At 41.5% G+C, this 20,662-nt stretch overlaps 1 protein-coding gene across 1 annotated transcript; it reads right to left on the bottom strand.

Annotated features, from left to right (window-relative positions):
- Positions 1-4,956: 4,956 nt before the first annotated feature.
- LOC144737901 (interferon-induced very large GTPase 1-like) lies at positions 4,957-19,249 on the bottom strand. The gene is made up of 3 exons (XM_078620786.1): positions 19,063-19,249; positions 18,676-18,717; positions 4,957-12,088 (listed from the first exon to the last, which is right to left on the bottom strand). The coding sequence occupies exon 3, from the start codon at positions 12,083-12,085 to the stop codon at positions 5,057-5,059; it is 7,029 nt and encodes a 2,342-aa protein (XP_078476912.1). The 5' UTR covers positions 12,086-12,088; positions 18,676-18,717; positions 19,063-19,249; the 3' UTR covers positions 4,957-5,056.
- Positions 19,250-20,662: the final 1,413 nt, after the last annotated feature.

Raw genomic sequence — 20,662 nt, 5'->3', positions numbered from 1 at the left:
CACAACGAGTCTGTGTGGAAAAATGTCAGCTCGATTGGATCACGGGAAGTGGGTTAAAAAACGAGCGAAAAAATTGCACGGTCCTAAGCAAGCAAGCGAACTTAATATAAAGGATTTAAAAATATATTCGCCTGTGGAGGACACAGGGATCGATCCCGCGACCTTTGGCATGGGAAGCGAGGGCGCTACCAACTGCGCTACTCCGCCACGGCCTGTGGAGGGGTTACGCTCTGGGCTCTTACACTCTGACGTTCAGCCAAAGCCATGAATGAGTTCTATTTGAATATATGTAAAATACATTTTTTTTTGCCTAAAAAGTGTAAAATGTTGGGAATTTTTTCACGAACAATAATTGTCTGGCACAACGAGTCTGTGTGGAAAATGTCAGCTCGATTGGATCACGGGAAGTGGGTTAAAAAACGACCGAAAGATTTGCACGGTCCTAAGCAAGCAAGCAAGCACGCAAGCAAGCACGCAAGCAAGCAAGCAAGCGAACTTAATATAAAGGATTTAAAAATATAACATCGTATTGGAAGATAAATTAAAATTGAAACGGCGTTTAACTTCCCCTACCTGTGTCCCTCTCCCTTTATACGATAAGAAGAAAAATATGAAGGTAAAATGACTTTTAAAACTATGAAGTGTTGCGCACAAAGAAGTCTCATTAGATGCGGTGGAGTGCACGCCACAGTCCTCTCCGCATCAGTAAAAACTCCTCGTTCTGCACTACTCTCATATTCTCTATCAATTTGCATCTGAGCCATGAATAGTCTTGATATTATTACGTATAACTTTTTATCAATGTCTTAGTTTTATCTCAGATGCTTGGTGCTTCACTCCACGCATCAAATTATTGAGCTATGGAAATGAAATCTCCTTCGCAGACAGAATCCAGCTTGTACACAAGATTTGAGTTCATCCAATTTTCATAATTTTAAGGAATTTGTTTTCTATTTGACTACACACCCAGATAGATGGCGCTCATTTTAAATTCCAATCATTTCCTCGCGGGGATCAGTTGGTTCTTGTGTTTTTTATAATAGCTGTTGATACCGAAACAAACATGGGAATCATGGGCAAGATTTTAGTTATTTGTTAAAAAGTTGTAATACTTCTGAACATTTGTAATACGTCTGAACATTTTTAAACTCGTGAGTTCTTATACGTGTGTAATTGTAATTTTAATGATGAGTTGTCTATATTCTCTGGTTGTCTGGATGAAAAGTGGGCGATCTCTTTGCCGAATCCTGGCCAGCTGAATCAACATGTAAGGCATGCTGTGAAATGAATTCCGTTGCTTGACTGAGATGGGGCATTGTCAGGATGAGTGCTAATTTCTGAACCAAATCGCTGACTCAGGTTTCGATCTTGTTGACAAGGTCCCGTTCATTTAGCAGGGGTGGTCGCCTTGTAAGCGATTCATTATTGCGAGACCACGCTAATTCTGCTACAGACCCCTTATAAATTGTTTAATGCTCAGTTAAATTGACACTTCCAAACCCACTCGTTTTATCTTATTCATCATCAACTTAAGTAAAATATGTACTTCATTCCTTCATGATTTGTTTTTATTTGTTATCATTCCTTTGCCCTTAATTTAATCTTGTTAAAAATGTTGGTTACCTCAACATTCACGTTCACTCCAGAAAGTGTCCTTTGGCCAAGGCATTTCTGTGGGAGTTTGGTGCTGGTTCACTGCCTAGCTGCTGCCTTCCTGCTCGTCTGTGGTTCCTCCTCGAGCCTCTGAGTCGTTCTTTTTCTCGTTGCAAATTAGTACAAATGTGCGATGCTTTGCAAATATAAATTATCATGCAGCAAGTGGCGGCTCGTGACATTTCCACTAGGTGGTGCTGTTGTCAGTGACCTCTGAAAATATGGTGCTCTAATTAAGCAAAACCCCGTGATGTTATTGACTTTCATGTGGAAGTGATATAACTGTCTTATTTACCAACGGTGGGCATTTATAAACAAAACAACAAAACTCAAATGCTGTCCCATTATTCTCAAGTCCACACCACACAACCCATTTGACGCTGCCAAAAGCCTCAAGAACAATTTAAGATCAGCTGACACGACTCAACAAACCCTTTCAAATTCAATATTTAGGAGTGACTCCAGTGTTCGTTGCTAATTCTTCGTTAACTGCACCTGCTGACATCGTCATTGTTGCTGTTTCCTCCTAGAGCGTGGAGGCCGTGAGCTGCTGCTCTATTTGCAGTAAAACCTCGCATTGTGACATAGTCATTACAGCCATGGGTGCCTTTTTCACCGTCCTGAATGGGTCTCAAACGGCGTGGCAAAAATGCGAAGCTAATCGCAATGAATCAAGGGATATCTCTCACTCGGACGCCTTAACAAACACCAAGGCTTCTCTGAGGCACAAATCAGACTGTAGCAGCGGTTTCTAATTTTAACAACTTAACATGTTACCTTCATTTAGGCAATTCGCGTTGAAAGACTCATATTTGAATTTTTTAAACACCACGAAATAATGTATTTTTAAAAAGTACTTTTTGTAAAAAAAAAATCTCATCTCCAGCTGCTTGGTGGGCTGGCGCCCCACCGCCCCTAGTGGACAAACCGCGCCTGCATGCAACTCAGTGGGAAAATCTCGTAGAGTTCCACAACTCCTCTTCCCCACGCACGAGGGGGTGGGTGGCCAGCACCACGTCCGGTCTCCCCAGTGGCGATGTTTACACATCGCACCAGGTACCCATTTGAGGCCGAGTCGACCTAGGGAAGTCCCAGGACCGATTCAGATAATCGTTACTGTTGGCCGTGAATGGGAATCGAACTCAGTTTGCCGAGTTGGTGTTGGAGGGTTACGACACATTTATAAATAACGCAATCGATCCCAAAAACCTTTATTATAAAAAAAATATTGGTCGCGGGAGCCTACGTGTTAAACTCAATTTGCTGGGTTTGTAGCACAGCATGCTAACCGCTACACTGCCACTCCCCTACTATTCTTACTCTCCACATACTGATCACTGTCCCCTGTTTTTCAATGCTCTTGACAAGGGCCGACTGAGACTCTTACAACTCGTGATGGGTGCTGTGACAATAACTATGCCTGGCCACCTTGGTTTCATTCGAGCTGATGTTTTCACACCGTACCAGGTACCAAGTTATGACTGAATTGCACCCTACAGGAGGCCCAGGGTAAGTTAGGGTATCACTCGCCACTGACGTTAGCTGTGGCGGGGAATCAAACTCGAGCCACACTGTACAAACCACTGCGCTACCGCTCTCCTCCACATACACACTCGCACATATGAGACGTACATGTTTATTGTGATAGTACTCAAATTTATTCATATAAGATATTTGTCAAAGTACCATGTGATTGAACAAACAACCCCAGGATCACAATTATCCAAGTTACATAGACCTGCAAAACCCCACAGACGAAATAAACCACTGTATATCAATATAAATCCAAACATTAGCATCATAATGAAGCCATTAATCAGAAGCGTGTTATCATCAATTAAAGTTAACTCAGACATCTAAACACTTCGCTAAATCATCAAAACGCATTACAATTCAAGCAAACTAGTCAACAGTTGAGTGATTATATATACACACAATCACAATTCACCACACTTACATAATGTGTGCAATCACCGCGGGACTAACCTCATGACAAGGGAATGTTCGAGGTTCAGTACTGACAAAAACGAATCGGGTTGCCGTGATGTAATTTTTCACGATGCAAGACACTTTATTTCAGATATGACGATAACAATCACAATCTTGCACGGTGGCAGGACCATTTTCATGGAAACCCATTTAGATTGTTTTCAATCAAAGTGACGAAGTTCTCACTCAAACGAGAGCAGGGTGAAATTATATCCAATCATTGCCTCATATCTATTTTACAGCCTTAAGCCAGAATTGTAAACTCTACATTTCAATGGCAGAAGCTTGTAACTGAATGTAACGAAGTAGTTCAAATTGTATGCAACCTGGATAATGAAGGAAATGGGTCGGATCCTTTACTGGCACCCCAAGTCCTTAATATATATATATTTATGACAATGCAGTTTGTATTAATACTGTCCAAATGCCATCGCATCTCAAGACGCTGTACAAAACAATGGTGCATGTGCATCGTGGGGGAAAAGAAAGGTGAGTTTTGTTAACACTCTGCATGACAAAACACAATGCGATAATTGCATATAAAACATTTAAAGCATCTATATTATGCTACGCACGATTAGATTCGCATGGAAACAGCAGTGTGATTATGTACGGGACAATCAGCAATTGGAACCTTAATATTATAACATGAACAACTTCTAAATGTTTACAATGATATGTTTATGTAATTGCTGAAATGCGTAATGCACTGTAGGAAAATTATTTTCACAGTACAGGAACCTGTGTTCACTTCGCATCTTGCAGAACTATGCTTATAACTTTTGAACATATCTCAGACAATTAGCAGGTTGAGAGCGCTTACATTATCAACCACGATGTATGATGTGTGGCTGTATTGTGGTTAGCAGAGGGCAGTATGTTCAGATGACATATTTCGATAACCAAGTAATTTAGATTATTTGCTCATGCATGTGATGCTGTTAATGAGAATCATGGTTATGAAACACGAAAGTCCGAGCTACTTAGTGACATTTCCAAGCGCTTTTTTCCCAAGTTGGTAAAAGTGGAAGTAGTTTCATTTCAAGCACAAATCAGTCCGAGATTTAAATTCCCATTCTGATGTTGACTAAACTCGGTATTCATCAACGTGATATCTAACGACTAACCGACATTCTCTATGATAATGTATTGGCCGAAATGGTGACACCCAATGATAAAGTTGGTGCAGTTCAGTCTTACGCCAATGTTTATGACATTTTTACGAAGGAAACCACAACAATAGTAACATTCCCATTAATTGTGAATTTAAACTGAAATAAAGATTTGACCGACGATAGAGATGCAATAGGCTACTGTAGATACAACGTTTTTATAAACACGAATAAGGAAAAGGACAAACTGAGTTTGAATTGAGTAATTGGTGCCATTTGGTAACTCTCCAATCGTGTTCAAATTACTTTTTCCGCAAGTCTGCAATCACCTCATCCCTTGTAATTTGTTTCCAGTTCTCTGGAATGGTGCCCCTGCCTGTAAATTGCACTTTGTAAAGCGTCTCTAGGTCTGACTTAAATCTGCAGACAAACCATTTCCAATATGGCTGCACAGTTAAGTCTGGAGTGATACTCCAACTTTCATATACTGGCCCTGCTGTGCGATAATCCTTATATGGTATTTCATGGTCTTCTGAAAGCACTAACAGGCAGTCACTGGCAACTAAGCTAGTACAAATATCCGTGACAAAATGATCTGTTTTATACCACTGTATTCCATTCACTCCCTGTGGCCGATGAATCGGAACGCAGTGGTCCTCATCATGATTGGGTATCGTGTTTGTGCAGATGGCTTTGCAGAATGGGCACTGCACCCAGCACCCTCTCATCTGTTCACATAGCATGTCATGAGGTTTATTCCTTACGTCTTTTAAATCCTTTAAGGATGCTGTAGAATATTGCTTGCTCAACTGTGCCACCATGGTTTTCATTGCTGTGGTTAGTTCATCACTAAAGTAGAGAATGTCATTTATGCCTTTGTAGTCAGCTGAAGGCAGACTGTGACTTAGGAAATTGATTTTGTCACCAAGCTCCGTACTAAATTTATCTAACCACGCTGATGCATCGCCATTGATTATCTGGAAAGCTGCGGTTGCATTCGTAATTGCATTAAAAACATAGCTTTTGTAAAACTCAAGACATGATTTAAGTGTTTCACGAATTATTTCATTTTCTTTTGCTGAGCAGTATTCTTCAACACGTTCTTTAATGTATTGTTCAAAATATAGTTTGGGTTTCTGAATGTATTCATTAAATTTCTCAAAAATGTCCCTTTCCGCTAAATGTATCAAGATGTTGTTTTCTAATTTTGATCGATTGCCATGAAACGCCGGGTAATCAGACTTAATTTTGCTTGCAATGTCAAGGCTGGCTTTGTCACAGACTGCCTGGTGCATGGCTGTTTTAAGTTTTATGCACAAAGTGTCAGCAAAGATGGTGGTGTTTGTTGCTCCTTCACATCGAATCTTAAAGCTGTTAAAGTACTCGTCTTTCTTGCTGCCGAGGTATATTAGAGGATCGTTTGCCCTCCGGAAATCATATTCTATTTTCTGAAACCTCTTTTCAGCATTTGCCAAAATGTGTATTGCTAAATCCAGCCTGTACCTAGTTGTGAGCTGCAGTGTTGCATTGTGTTGCGAACCTGTATCCACAGCTGCCAGCGCAGCTTGTATTACTTCATATATATTGGTTTCATTGTAACCAAGCTTCCGTTTCTTAAGATCTTTAATAACAACGTTGGCAGCATTTTCTGCACTCTCTGTTATTGTTTTAACAATGTGCGTCTCCCGTGGATAACTGCGATATAAAAATTGCTTTATTTTTTCCAAACGACCTTTTTGTTTAATCATAACATGGTCAGGACATATCACAAATGATTTATCGCCATACCTTTTCCCAAAAATAGTGGATACCTCGTTTATCATTCTAAACTGTTCCTGAAGTATATGTTGTGCTTGATTTCTAAAATTCACATTTCCAGGTGGAGAAATGCTGTTTTTCACTTCATTCGTCCATTCTTCCCACATATGTTCAAATATGTTCTCAAATTGGATATCTTTGCGTCCAGTGGTTTTCAGTTTCGAAGCCAAATCCTTGCTCTTCTTCATCAGCTGATCCTCATAGCGTGATCTATTTTGATCTAGATTGTTCCGAGCACTCTTTTGCTTCATCAGATCAATACATTTTTTGTAAGTATCAGTCACAAGCTCGTCCTTAATTGTTTCAAATCTCTTTACGAAATTAGCTTTCCATTGACTCAACCATTCAGCATCCTTTCCATTGAAATATGTTTCAATTTCTTTCATGATTTCGTCGTAATTTTTTTTTAAAGTTTTCTCAATGCTTGACCAAGTGAAATTAGATGTAACATCTGTACTATTATTAATTATGTAATATTGCTTATTCTCCACTTGAATAAGATGACTCCTCAGGCTCCAAGTCCATTTCCCATACATTTCTTCCAGTTTGCTGTAAGCTGCTATCTCGAGTGTGTTTTTGAAGCTAAACACAAAGTTTTCTGTAAGCAACGCCCCCCAAAGATCCTCCATGCGTGCTTTGAACTCTGATATTTTTAAAACGTTACTTTTTTTTATTATGCTGTATTTAAGTTCTTTGATATTTTGGCAGTAACTTGGATTTGGTGGGGCCATTGGAGGATCGCCTTCCCAAAGATGAGCAAAGTAAAAGATGTGGGAGTCCACGTCACACCTGATCACCTCGTCAAATGATTCAACAACACACTTCTCCTGCTCTGCAGCGATGCGCGTCATCTCATCCAGGTTCTTTTGAAGACGTCTCCTACCCTGCATGTTTTTGTCTTGAGCGGTTACATCTCCTACGTTTTGGTGGACAAACACACAGCTCGGTGACAACTTCACCTGCCTCATTCTCAGAAACGCCTGCACAGCGATCTGTAGAATGTCTTGCATCTCAGACGGATTTTCTCCAAATATGTTTATTATGGTCGCATTGCCAAGGCCGATCACAAACGTAGCCAGCTCATTGTCATGAGTGTGTGTCGCATTTGATAGCTCTGGGGCACGGAGCCCTTCTGTGTCGACTATCAACACAAAGTCATATCCCAGTTCTTTGCTGAGCTCTGCCTCCACCTTCATTAACTGCATGTAGGCCCCTCGGGTGCATCTCCCTGCACCCACAGGGAACTGGAGACCGAACATGGCATTCAGAAGCGTGGACTTGCCACTGCTTTGTATTCCCAGTATAGACAGCACAAACAGGGTTTTGTTCCCAATTTTCTCAATCACTTTGTCCAAAACAGAGCTGATCCAAGAGAGAGGGACATGTGAGGCATCACCGTCCATGAGTTCAAGAGGGAACCCAGAGATAATCAAATCTGCTGCGATGCCTGGCAAAGCAGCTGAGCGTTTGTCACCTGTGCGCAATGCCTGTGATGCTTCATATATTTGGCCAACTTCCCTGAAAAGGTGATCTATTCCAAAAGAAGAGGCACCAATTTTTACGGATATTTTATCCAGCTCTTCTTGTTTTTTAGCCAATAAACAATTTTCAGTGCCTTTTGACTTAATCATTCCTGTCCAAGCATGGTGATACTGCAGATGAAGTTGTGATAATTGATCTGTGGACAGGCTATCTAAATATGCCCGTAACCAATGCAGGAAGTATTTTTTTACTGTGTCTGCCTGATGCTCCAGAACATCAATCAATGTTTTCATTACATCTTTGAGAGGAAATGCTTGGTGAAGCTGGTCGTTCCGTATAGATTGTTTTTCAATTGAAAGATCACTTCTGTATTGTTCAACAGTTTTTTGCCCCCTTACTCTCAAACGAGTGAATTCTTTGTCTTTCTTGCACCACTCGCGCCACAATTCACCTTGAAGAGGCAGAAAAGTCTCCTTCATTGAAGACAATGGCTTGTCCTTTAGACGATTCAATAAGACGTCTGCCATGGACTTGCCTGTTTTACAAAGCTCATCATCTTCATCAACAATGAAGTGATACTGTCGAGCGATGTCTGAGCAAGCATCAATGCTGATTCTGTCTGTTGAATTGGCCAACAGAGATTTGAGGGTTGACTTCAATTCATCAATTAACGCAGCCTCATTTCTGTTCTTGACAGCAATTTTTACTTTTGTTCTCGAATTCCCACCCTTGATTATCTCCTTGTCAGCCCAAAGGCAAACTAAGGGCTTTGTAGATCTCAGACAAGATTCTAAAATTCGTTTAGCTTCATCATTGAGATCACAATCTGACATTAATATCACGTTGATAGAAGATATCTTGAGGAGAAAATTCACCTGTTTTCTGTGCTCTCTCGCATCTCCGTGGAGATTGGTGAATGCTATGCAGTCATTAAAGACGCCATCATCCCTCCCACCTGGGCAGTACCAGGCGATCTCTACCACTCCTTCCATTAGGATACCATTTCTGCTGCTGCCTCTGCAGTGCTTATGAAAGAAAACACAATGGTTTATCCTACTGAGCAGAGAGTTCAGTATCTGAGATTTCGATGCGAGTGATTCACCAAATCGTATAAAGGATACTAGAGGAGTCTTTGCTTCAACAATCGCACAGGTTTTGGTTTGCTGGGTCATAGATGGGTCACGGCATTTCCAACTTTTGTTAATCTGTCGGAATGCCCAAAGAGGAAATTCTATGTCTGTACTGCAAGGATTTGGAACTAAAAGCGGCAGTGCAAACTGGCAAAATGAGAGTTTTGTGTAAATGTACTGCCTCACAAAATTGTCTCCACATTGGAAAATTGCCATTTGCAAATCCATGGGGTGAATGTGGGTTTCCGTGCTTGTCCTAAGCCCGTCTCTATGACTCAATGTATCATCATCATTACAAAAGTCTTCGCAATTAGAGTTTGCATTATCATGCATAGTCTCATTGTTTATGTTTTCACCCTGAACACTAACATACCGTGCTTCATAGTCAACCATGATCAGTTTCTGCAAAAAATAAGGGGCAAGTTCTTGTTCTGTGATTTGGTTTGGTGTACACATTGCTGACTTAACAACACACACATCCCCTATGTGCATTTTTTTAGGGTAATATATTTGAAGGGCCAGCCTTTCAAGCAGATTCATGAACTTTTCAGACTCATTTGTTTTACTCCCAACTTTCCGTTTCTGCGAAACAGCCAATGCAGTATTAAGTGTCTCAGAAAAAGGAGATTTCAAACTTTCCTTAATCTGCTTCAAATGAATGGGGCTTCCGGCATGGTCCTGGACCACGTGAGATTCTTCTGTGTTTTTTATTGCATCCACGTAAGATTTAATCATTGTGAGATGTTCCTCTTTTCCCCCGGGGGTCCAAGCATTAGTCTGAGCTGTAGTAAACCCGATCGGGAGGACATACGCCTGAGTCTTGCAAGCACTTTGAGATCTGAAAGCAAAGTACTTGTTGTATGCTGTGTCCACTTCCTGCTGAAGGCAGTCAACGTCCTTATAGTCGAGGAGGCGATGGAACAATCTATTCTCTGCACTGAACCCTGCCGCAGCAGCAGCTGAAATGAACAGTAGTTCCTCCTCCACCCGCTTCATTTCTTGGAGGCACCGGCACAGGGAATTGAGGGAAAATGTGACGTCATTGGTCCCCTTCACCTTTGCTTCATTCAGCGCAGTTTCATAATAAGTCGGTGCATCCATCACTTCTTTTAATCGTTTCTTTGTTCCTGTTAATGTGCCAGTGAAAGCTTTGAGCTCCGTATAAAGAATACTTTCTTCGGTAAATCCCTCAACTTGCTGCATTATCCAGGAGCGTAGTGGGAATTTCTCAACTTTGTAGATGTTTGGCTGTAAAAGGCAGTGTATTTTCATTTTTAAGTGTATTTTTTCGTCACAAGATAAATGCCTAAATGTCGATACAACTAGCTTCAGATATTCCTGAAGGGCTGGATGGGAGAGACACGCATCAGTCCAGCTCCTGTTAGTGTGTGTGCATTCATAGAATTTCTGTTTCAAATTCTCCAGTTTATCTAGATGAGTTATATCGTCTGATCTCATCCATTGCTTAATATCTTGCATGATCAACTGAGCTTCGACAATAGTGGCAGCCAATTGATCATCTGGACAATTATTTACATGCTTGTCTGTTAACATGGTGTAAGCTGTTATAAGATCACTGGCTACCTTCAGGACATCTTTAAAATCACATTTATGATTGGATAGGACGATGTCCCATACTGGTAAAAACCTGATGCCTCGGTCGATGAGAGCCCATGTCCCATTGTTGGAAACAACAGAAGCTTTCCACCGAGGGAAATTATGAACGTTAGGGTCACCCCCTATTGTGGTTACAGACATCTGTACCATATCGGTGAGCACCGGACTGTGCTGGCCAGCGCCAATTGCAGCAAGCTCAGTTGTCATTGCAGCGCCAATATCAGTAGTTGTACGACTGCCACAGTCATCACCAATGTTTGGTCCCAATAACTCAGACAACAGCCGTTTAATTGCATCTTGCTGATCGAAACTGAAACCTTTAGCTGATGCCTTCCTCCAAAATATTCCTCCAAATTCGAGAGGGCCTTCGTTTGCGTGAGAGCCAAATTTGTTGAAGAAGTTGCTGACCATGCTTTTTAACACTTTGCTTTTGAAATCTTCCGTGTTTTCCAGGGTGTTCTCAATTTTTTGTAGTTCCTTCAGGGCTGCTTCAGATAGCCTGAGTTGTGCCATTTGAAGATGCGCTGAGGCTGATGGCAAGTACATGTACTCTGTCTTGGAAATATACGAATAATCGGTCTGAGTATTTTGCATTTTCTTAAGATCCAAAGATTTGGCTTGCATGGAGATTGGTTGTCTACGCAAGGTAGAGACACAACTTTGCTCTGATAAAGTGCTGCTGAAGCCCATGACTTCTATTGTCTTCTGGAATACAGATTCTTCACTGAAAGAAATAAACTCTTGTTGTTTTGTCAAGAATTTGTGCACTGGACGCACGAACTGGAATGTTTGTGGGATTGTCAAGAGTTTACCCCTCTTCTCTAATTTATCCTCCAACTTCCCACTCATGTAAATCCCCTCTAGAGCAAGACCCTCAGATGCATTTTCTAAAAGCTCCTTATCTGACCCACAGTGTGTTGAAACATAATTGCCCATTGATTGAACTGGTTCATGAATTATCTCCGACACGACAGAAGGCAACAGATTATTAGTCTGTGTTTGTGGAGCCGAGCATATTGCCTCTTTATCACTAACAACATCATTATCAGCATCAATCCCAAGCATTTTATAAAATGCCCTCTTTTCCCACGGTTTACGGAAATGCGAGTCCAGTTCCTTGCATTCCTGCTGGTCAAGGTGAATCAAGGCCTGTGCATTAGAAATGAGTAGAACCTCACGCAGTTTCTGTTTCCAGTAAACCTCGTCAAGACCCGTGTCTCTGAGCTTTTGTGCAAGTTCATCGTGAGCCTGGCTTGAACGTTCCTCTTCTTCCATTCCAGACATAGCCTGGGAAAAGAGATATTTGTATAATAATTTTGGTGAAGATGAGATACTCGTCAGACAAAAGTGTGTTGTACGAGCACAACTGCCAAGTGCATGCACATTAAGGCTGATGTGCTCATCATTGCTCAGAAAAACAAAGTGTGTGCATTTCCAGACCGAAAGATCAGTCTGCCTCCCATTGAAGCTGTACCAGATGGAAGTTCTTCATGTACAGCCATGGAAATATTCACATACTACGTCGTCGAAAATGTTAAATAATATAGGAGCCAGAGGACATCCCGGTTGCAACCTAAGCTGAACAGAGAATGGCTCTGCCTGTTGGCCACACAGCTCTACGCCGGCCTGCCCACCATCATGAATGTCCTTAATGATCGGGAGCACAGGGCACGGAAGGATACGCTAAATCTCTGGCCTTAGATATGATGTGCTAATCGGCTTATATGTGGAGTTTGGTAACCCCTAGGCCACTAGTATATTCATTAGCTAGTCACAATTTAAATTAAAATACAAAAACAGGAGCTACCCCGTAGAGTATAGGCGTGTCTCGTTAAAAGAGCATCTTTTTTACAATAATTCGCTATCACAAGTAATTTGAATGTATGCCAATGTGTTCCTAAAACAAGAAAAATGTTCGCTTAGCGAATGGAAACTGATCGACCAATATCCACCCCTTGGCGGCAGGGGGTCTACGGCGGCCTGCAGTCTCGTGGTGGCACTGTAATGGGTGGATGATGGGAGGGAAAGGAGTGGGCGTTGGGGGGGGGGAGTCTAATTAATTGCAGACACTGAGGACAGGAAGTTGCACTCCATCCCACATCCCCACATCATGGCAATGAATCCAGCAAATATGGTTAGATTCTGAGCCACAGTTAAAATCAGTGGTGAGTGATATTTGTGGATACAGGTATTGAGATCTACACTATGGGAACCTCATTTGCCAGTAAAAATATGATAATTGGTTCTTTACCCTTCTATCTGGCAACAAAACTGACACCTTTTTACAAGGAGTCATGTTTGCATAGACCGCAATACCTGCAGTCATAATACAAACAAAAGAACATAACTCTGATAATGTGCACTGTCCTTGAAGTTGATTGGTCCACACCCGAGACAGCTTTCCTTAGAGCCTAGTCTCATATGGGTTGGACCAGATGACGCCGAAAGGCGCACAACTCAAGGACAATGCACCATCAGAGTATGAGAGCTCGGGGCAAGCATCTACACTATGGGAACCTCATTTGCCAGTAAAAATAATAATAAAAGTGTAGATGCTTGCCCCGAGCTCTCATACTCTGATGGTACATTGTCCTTGAGTTGTGCGCCTTTCGGCGTCATCTGGTCCAACCCATATGAGACTAGGCTCTAAGGAAAGCTGTCTCGGGTGTGGACCAATCAACTTCAAGGACAGTGCACATTATCAGAGTTATGTTCTTTTGTTTGTATTATGACTGCAGGTATTGCGGTCTATGCAAACATGACTCCTTGTAAAAAGGTGTCAGTTTTGTTGCCAGATAGAAGGGTAAAGAACCAATTATCAGGTATTGAGATGTTCAAACACCAAATAGATACCGATTGCCTGAACCATACTTGATGTTTTTGTAGCCGTGTGTAATTGTGTACTGCAGAATATGGAAACAGCTGTAATAGCTACGTGTAGCTAGATGGCTTTTTTACATTCTAAGTGAATGCATCTCTCTCGAGAAACGGTGCCTTAACGCGGCGAGAGAGTTTGTGTACGTCTGAGAAGCTGATCGCTATACCGTCGAGAGCCTAGTGCTCTCAGACGGGTCACCCAAGGCGGGAAGACTTCAGTGGAGACGTCAGACAAAACCCGTTTCGAAAGGTCCCCACATGACCTTTTCAAATAAATGGTGATCCAAGAAAGCAACGGGAAACTACTTGGAGTATTTCTCCCTTGAAAACTTCAATGATGACAAGCAAAATCAACAAAGGCCCTGAGTATCGGCGTCCTTTAAATAGGACAGGTGTGCTAAGAATCTCCGAGCTTGTGTCAAAGAACCCTTTCAAAGTAGCAACTTGGAACGTTAGAAGTTTACTTCAAGCAGGAAAACTAGCCAATGTCATACAAGAAATGGATCGACTTAAACTCAACATAATCGGTCTAAGCGAAACTAAATGGCCTGGAACAAAAAAGTTTATATAGAGCGAACACCACATCTTTTGCTCCGGAGGAGAAGAAAACACCAAACAAACATACGGTGTCGCCTTTATAGTACACAAGAAATTAGCAAATAAAGTCAACAACTTTACCCCAGTATCAGAACGAATAGCACTACTACAATTAGCAGGCAACAAAGTCAACGTGAACATTCTACAGGTTTATGCTACAACAGCAGATAAACAAGATCATGAAATCGAATCGTTCTATGAGCAACTAACCAACACGCTGAAGCCGCTGAAGAAGCAAGACATCACTATAATCCTCGGCGATTTCAACGCCAAGGTTGGCCACGGTCGAATGCAGAACATTGTCGGAGAACACGGAATAGGAACAAGGAATGAACGAGGCGACAGACTGGTTCAATTCTGCCAAGAAGAACGTTTCAGTATTGCTAACACGTGGTTCCAATTACCACCTCGACGACTGTACACGTGGACCTCGCCGCAAGACTCCGACAACAACATCGTCAGGAACCAAATCGATTATATCCTAATTAACATCAGGTTTAAGTCCAGTGTGATTACAGCAAAAACCTACCCTGGAGCCGATATATCGTCAGATCATAACCCAGTAACAGCTACAATAAGACTCAAATTGCGATCAATACAATGTACAAAGACGAGACGAGCAGACCTGGAGAAACTGAAGAACAGCGCCGATAAAAGACAAGTACAGCAACATCTCAACGATAGCATCCGCTCAATAACAACAGAAACAGCAGATGTTCAGGAGTACTGGCGCTCGTTCAAACAATGCATCACAGAAACAACAGAAGTCATGCTGGGACATCAGCCACCAAAAAAGAAACAACGATGGATGACACATTGTATTCTCGATCTAATGAGCCAACGAAGAATGTACAAAAACAACAACTTGGAGAAGTACAAACAAATGCAACAGAAGATCAGAGAAGCAATCCGACAGGCAAAAGAAAAGTGGATAGAAGAACAATGCGCCGAGATTGAAGAACTAATTAAAAAACATGACAATTTTACTCTGCACAAGAAGCTCAAAGAAGCTGGTAACATCTACAGACCAGCCCCAACAGCTACCTTGTATGCGGACAACAACAACCAACCAATCCTAAATAAACAAGAAAAAATGGACACCTGGACAAACTATATACACAAGCTCTATGGCGCCATGAGAACACCTGCAGAAAAAGACCAACAGATGTCGAAAGACGCTCTACACATTTTAACATCAGAAGTAGAACATGCAATCAAAACAGCTAAGTCAGGCAAAGCGTGCGGGCCCGACACAATCCATGTAGAATTGCTCAAACTATTAGACAGTAACAACATACGACAACTGACTAATTGGTACAATCAAATATACAATGGCAATAAAATTCCATCCGACTGGCTACAATCCTTTGTCGCCATACCAAAGAAAGCAACAAGCCGGAAATGCGAGGACTACAGACTGATAAGCTTGATGAGCCACGTGCTGAACGTCTTCCTGAAGGTGATCCAACAGCGCATACGCTCCACATGCGAAAATGCATTGAAGAACACACAGTTTGGCTTCTGCAAAGGACTAGGCACAAGAGAAGCAATCTTCTGTCTACAGATACTACTACAGCGATGCTACGAACATCAGAAAGAAGTGTACATCTGATTCATAGATTACGAGAAAGCCTTTGACTCAGTCGACCACGACCGACTAGCAGCTCTATTAAAACAATTGGGACTAGATAAAAACGACATCAACTTCATCATTGCTCTTTATTGGAAGCAAACAGCCCAACTCCGATATGACAACGAATTGACAGACCCAACACCAATACAAAAAGGTGTACGACAAGGCTGCCCACTTTCACCCAGTCTTTTCAACATCTACTCGGAGCAGATTTTTGATCGAACACTAGCAGATAAAAACATTGGTATTAAAGTCAATGGACAATACATCAACAACATCAGGTATGCCGACGACACTGCACTGCTGGCCGATTCGGAACAAGACCTACAACAAATCTTGGACGAGGTTGCCACAGAGAGTCAAATATGGGGCTTACGAATTAATAAAAAGGAAACAAAGGTTATGAAGGTCAGCCGAACTACAAGCGAAATAACAATCAAGCTTGGCAGCGAAAAATTGGAACAAGTACACCGATTTAAATACCTTGGTGTAATCATTGACGATCAGTTGAACCATGAAGTCGAAATCAAGAGCAGAATTGAACAAGCAAGGCAAGCATTTATTAGATGGAAAACACTCCTTGCAGACCGCAACTTGAGTACATCACTGAAACTGCGCACACTGAAATGCTACATCTGGTCAATTTTGCTGTACGGAGTAGAGACGTGGACACTGACAACAACAGCAACAAAAAGGCTCGAAGCTTTCGAGATGTGGCTGTATCGAAGAATGCTGAAAATCCCATGGACAGCCAAAACCACCAATACACAAGTTCTGCAAGATATGGGCACTGACAGGCAACTGCTGAAGACCATCATTAGCAGGAAGTGTTACTACCTAGGCCACATTGCCCGAAACGACCACAAATACCAGCTATTAAAGCAAATCCTGGAAGGAAAAATCGAAGGGAAAAAACGACCAGGACGGCCAAAAACGACATGGCTCAGTAACATCAAAACATGGCTACAATTAACAACAGCACAAACTCTACACGCCGTGCTAGACCGGGACCAATATCATCGTGAAGTCGCACACGCCGTTAGGCAGCACTAAAGAAGAAGTGAATGCATAATGGTGATCAGCAATTGGAGCTCGACGCCACCTGTGCACAGCATGCCCCCAATCTAGATTTGGGCTGACTCCATACTGGTAAGCTTTAAATTGTAATAATATTTTTACATTTGCATACTGATGAAGTTTATCAATTGGCATATGAATATTAAAATTCTACTATTGGAACCTCATTTGCCAGTAAAAAATAGAATTGGTTTTTTACCCTTCTATCTGGCAACATAACCGACACCTTTTTTTACAAGGAGTCATGTTTGCATAGACCACAATACCTGCAGCCATAATGCAAACAAAAAACATAACTCTGATAATATATGCACTGTCCTTGAAGTTGATTGGTCCACACCCGAGACAGCTTTCCTTAGAGCCTAGTCTCACATGGGTTGGAACAAATGGCGCCAAAAGGCGCACAACTCAAAGACAATGCACCATCAGAGTATGAAAGCTCTGGGTAAGCATTTACACCATTGTCAGTTTTGTTGCCAGATAGAAGGGTAAAAAAACAATTATCATTAAAATTCGAATTATAAAAAAATTGCTGATACATTGCATTATGGGTTTAATTTAACACAACCATCAGGAGCATAATCCATGAGTGATTCATCCCTGGTTTATATTATGAATTCAACCGGATTATCAACATTCTCAAGAAATACAAGGTTCAAAAGGAGCAATGTAAACTGCAAATGTAAAAAAAAATACTTTCAATTGAACCCCAGGGCATGTTTTAAACATTTCATATCGCGACTCTTAAAACTATACTGAGCATGTAGAACTACGGCTTAAAAGAAACGAGGCATACTTCAAAATAACATGGGACCCATTCATGAATGACTAATGTAAACTCCCCTTACGTATGAAACAGACTCAGTGTCACCAGGACACACACCTTATTAACTGCGTGGAATACCCCCAGCCAACTTGTTAATTGTAATAGTATGGCATATTTTTTTTTTACGAAACAAGCATCTTGCTGGTACATGCCTGAGTAAATAATTGATGCTGCGTGACCAATGAAGATAAACTATCGGAGAAGGAATTCTTAGTGATTTAGCCATTCGATTGCTTGGAGATTTGGTGAATTCCAGCTTCACTGCATTCAAATTTATTTTAGAGCAGTGTGAAGTTATATTGGGCATAGTATGGTTTTCATAGACACAGTCCCACATAGGAGCATATATTTTATTTACGCTTGTGCAGGAGGAATCCACAGCTTCTCGCACACATTATTAGGTCAAACTGCATTGGCAGTGGTGCACAATAACACATTCTTATACAGAGCCTTGTGTCCACATGCCAATTATAATTTCAACCACGTAATTTAGTCACAATACCTCTGATTACAATCATTAAGGACTTTCATAATAATGAGTAAGCCTAGGTAAGCTACGTGGCCATTGGAGGCATTTCCCATTCACGATAGCGTGTAACAGAGGAGCCCATTGGCTCCTACACTGTTTGACATATCTTTGTGCATTTGCTTCGTTATACATGAAGATAATTTTCACAGAGTGGATACCTGATCGTATTGTGGGAGGTGGGTAATTGTAGACCCATCATCATCTAGAGCCATGGTCAATACACTGCTGGATGACAGCCTCCACAAGACCCCACCGCCCACCTCGAGATTTATGTTTAATTCTGAATGCGAGGAGAGTGAGCCAGCAGGGGATTAACAAACAGCATCGTTACTCACTGGGTGTGGAGAGTGGGTGACGTCACCAGCTCTTCGCAGCGCCTGTGAAGAGATGAACACATCGCGTTATGCACTGCGTGGATATCACGTGAACAGTGTTCACGTAGTCAGCATTAGATATACATTAGATGTAGTCTTGGTTTCGTTGACAATTTCTTGGGGATTTTAGTCAAGCCTTAGCCTGATTCACACTGAACCCAATGGGAGCCTTAGTTTGGATCTGTGTGACCCTCGATAGGTAACAGTGCACTCCATGGGAGTCTTATTTCTGGCTCATGGAATATCGGTGATTAATATTTAGCGCTATGGGGTCGTTAATCTGGCTCTGTAAACGTCAGTCATTAACACTGGTGGTGGTATTAGTGATGATCGTGGAAGTGCCTTTACCTGTTTCTCTTCTCCTGAAGAAAAAGATGCAGACCTCCCTCTAGTGAAAGAAACTTACACTAGAGGGCGCTTCAGAGAGCCCCTCTAGAGAGGCATGGTAGTTGGTCAACTCTTCTACACTGGTTAGACGTCTTGGAAGAAGAGTTAGAAGTTTCCCGTACTTTACCACACCACACGGGATCTGCCTAACGACTAACTGTGGTGTAGCTATTTATACTTCTGGGTAGAGATGACGCGGGACCCACCCTGATATAGATGTGAAGCTTTCTATTGGTTTGCCAGTCTCACCTGATACTACGTCTCTAAATTCCACACTGATTACCTACCACGTCGCATTCGCCCATGGTGCAATGGTTAGCACGCACGACTCGGATGTGGCCTTCATCCAGCACTGGATTCGATAACGGCTGATAATATTGATACATGTATCAAAAGCCAAAGCGATTTTCAAATACAAAAAATTAAAATATCTCCGCAGACAATATTCCTCCGCATATATTTGTCTATCTGCATAGAAACGTGATCATTTGTACACACCCCATCAGCTACATGGTCTTCTGGGAGTTAATTATTTTAGCAGGGTCAATTCAATGCAATCAAAACTCTGGAGCTATTAGAAAAATAAGTTGTATCATCAGTAGTGAAACAAGCTACGGATGGCACAGATTAATGGATGGCGGAGGCAAGGACTATTTCCGAGAAGGAAGCATGGATAGGGCGAGATGCTGTCTCGTGCCGATCAGGATTGGCTTCAGATTTGGAAGCACTGAAAAACATTGAGCCAAGTACTCTTACTGTAAGGCTACTCTTGCTGTACTCTTCATCTGAAAACATATCTTAAAATGTGATCCTTATTTGGGCCCAATAGTGTAATGATGTATAATTGATACACACGCATGTTCACACAGCCATACAGACTCGCACATGGACGCATAGACTCACAGAGATACACTTTATCATCCACTCATACAGAAACATGTAGAAAGCCATTAAGTCACGTGTTTGACGAAGTGTACGAGTCTCCGTGTATATCTATGTGTTAATCACTTAGTTTTTGTCATACATCTTCTAGATCATGGCCTCATCACACCATATATTTTGTGGAGAGATATTTGACAGCACTTCACCACGATCGGCACTGCAGGTTGGAGACGGTGGAGATAATCTATGCGGTACCCTATAAGTGAAGATGGGGGATGGGATATGGTGGAAAAAGTTTCATTTTGTCTTGAAAAACTAAATATTTCACAGAGAAATGCACCCTATAGCCACGTACACACAATGGTACATGCCCTAGGCAGTGTCTCCATATACATGTCAATCTTGACAGCTGAAACAGAATTTTTTGAATTCCTTGAACAATTTTTAAAAGTTCAACATTTTACTTGTCAGAATTTTGTAAAATGGCTAACTATTTTTAAAACAGGTTGCAACATCTTGGCTTCTAGGCTTCCCTATGAGGCTGGTTTTGTTGTTAAAACCTAGGTTTTGTGGTTTGCTGCGTTCAAATCTTACTTTTATTACACACGTGAATCAATTTCTATTGCTTATTTGATATTTTTTCCTTACGATTTGAGAAGTATTTGTGCATGAAACATAG

This window comes from Lampetra planeri, chromosome 75 (assembly GCF_965212315.1).
Source record: "Lampetra planeri chromosome 75, kcLamPlan1.2.h2, whole genome shotgun sequence".
Taxonomy (NCBI): domain Eukaryota; kingdom Metazoa; phylum Chordata; class Hyperoartia; order Petromyzontiformes; family Petromyzontidae; genus Lampetra; species Lampetra planeri.
This window is presented reverse-complemented; position numbering and strand designations above follow the sequence as displayed.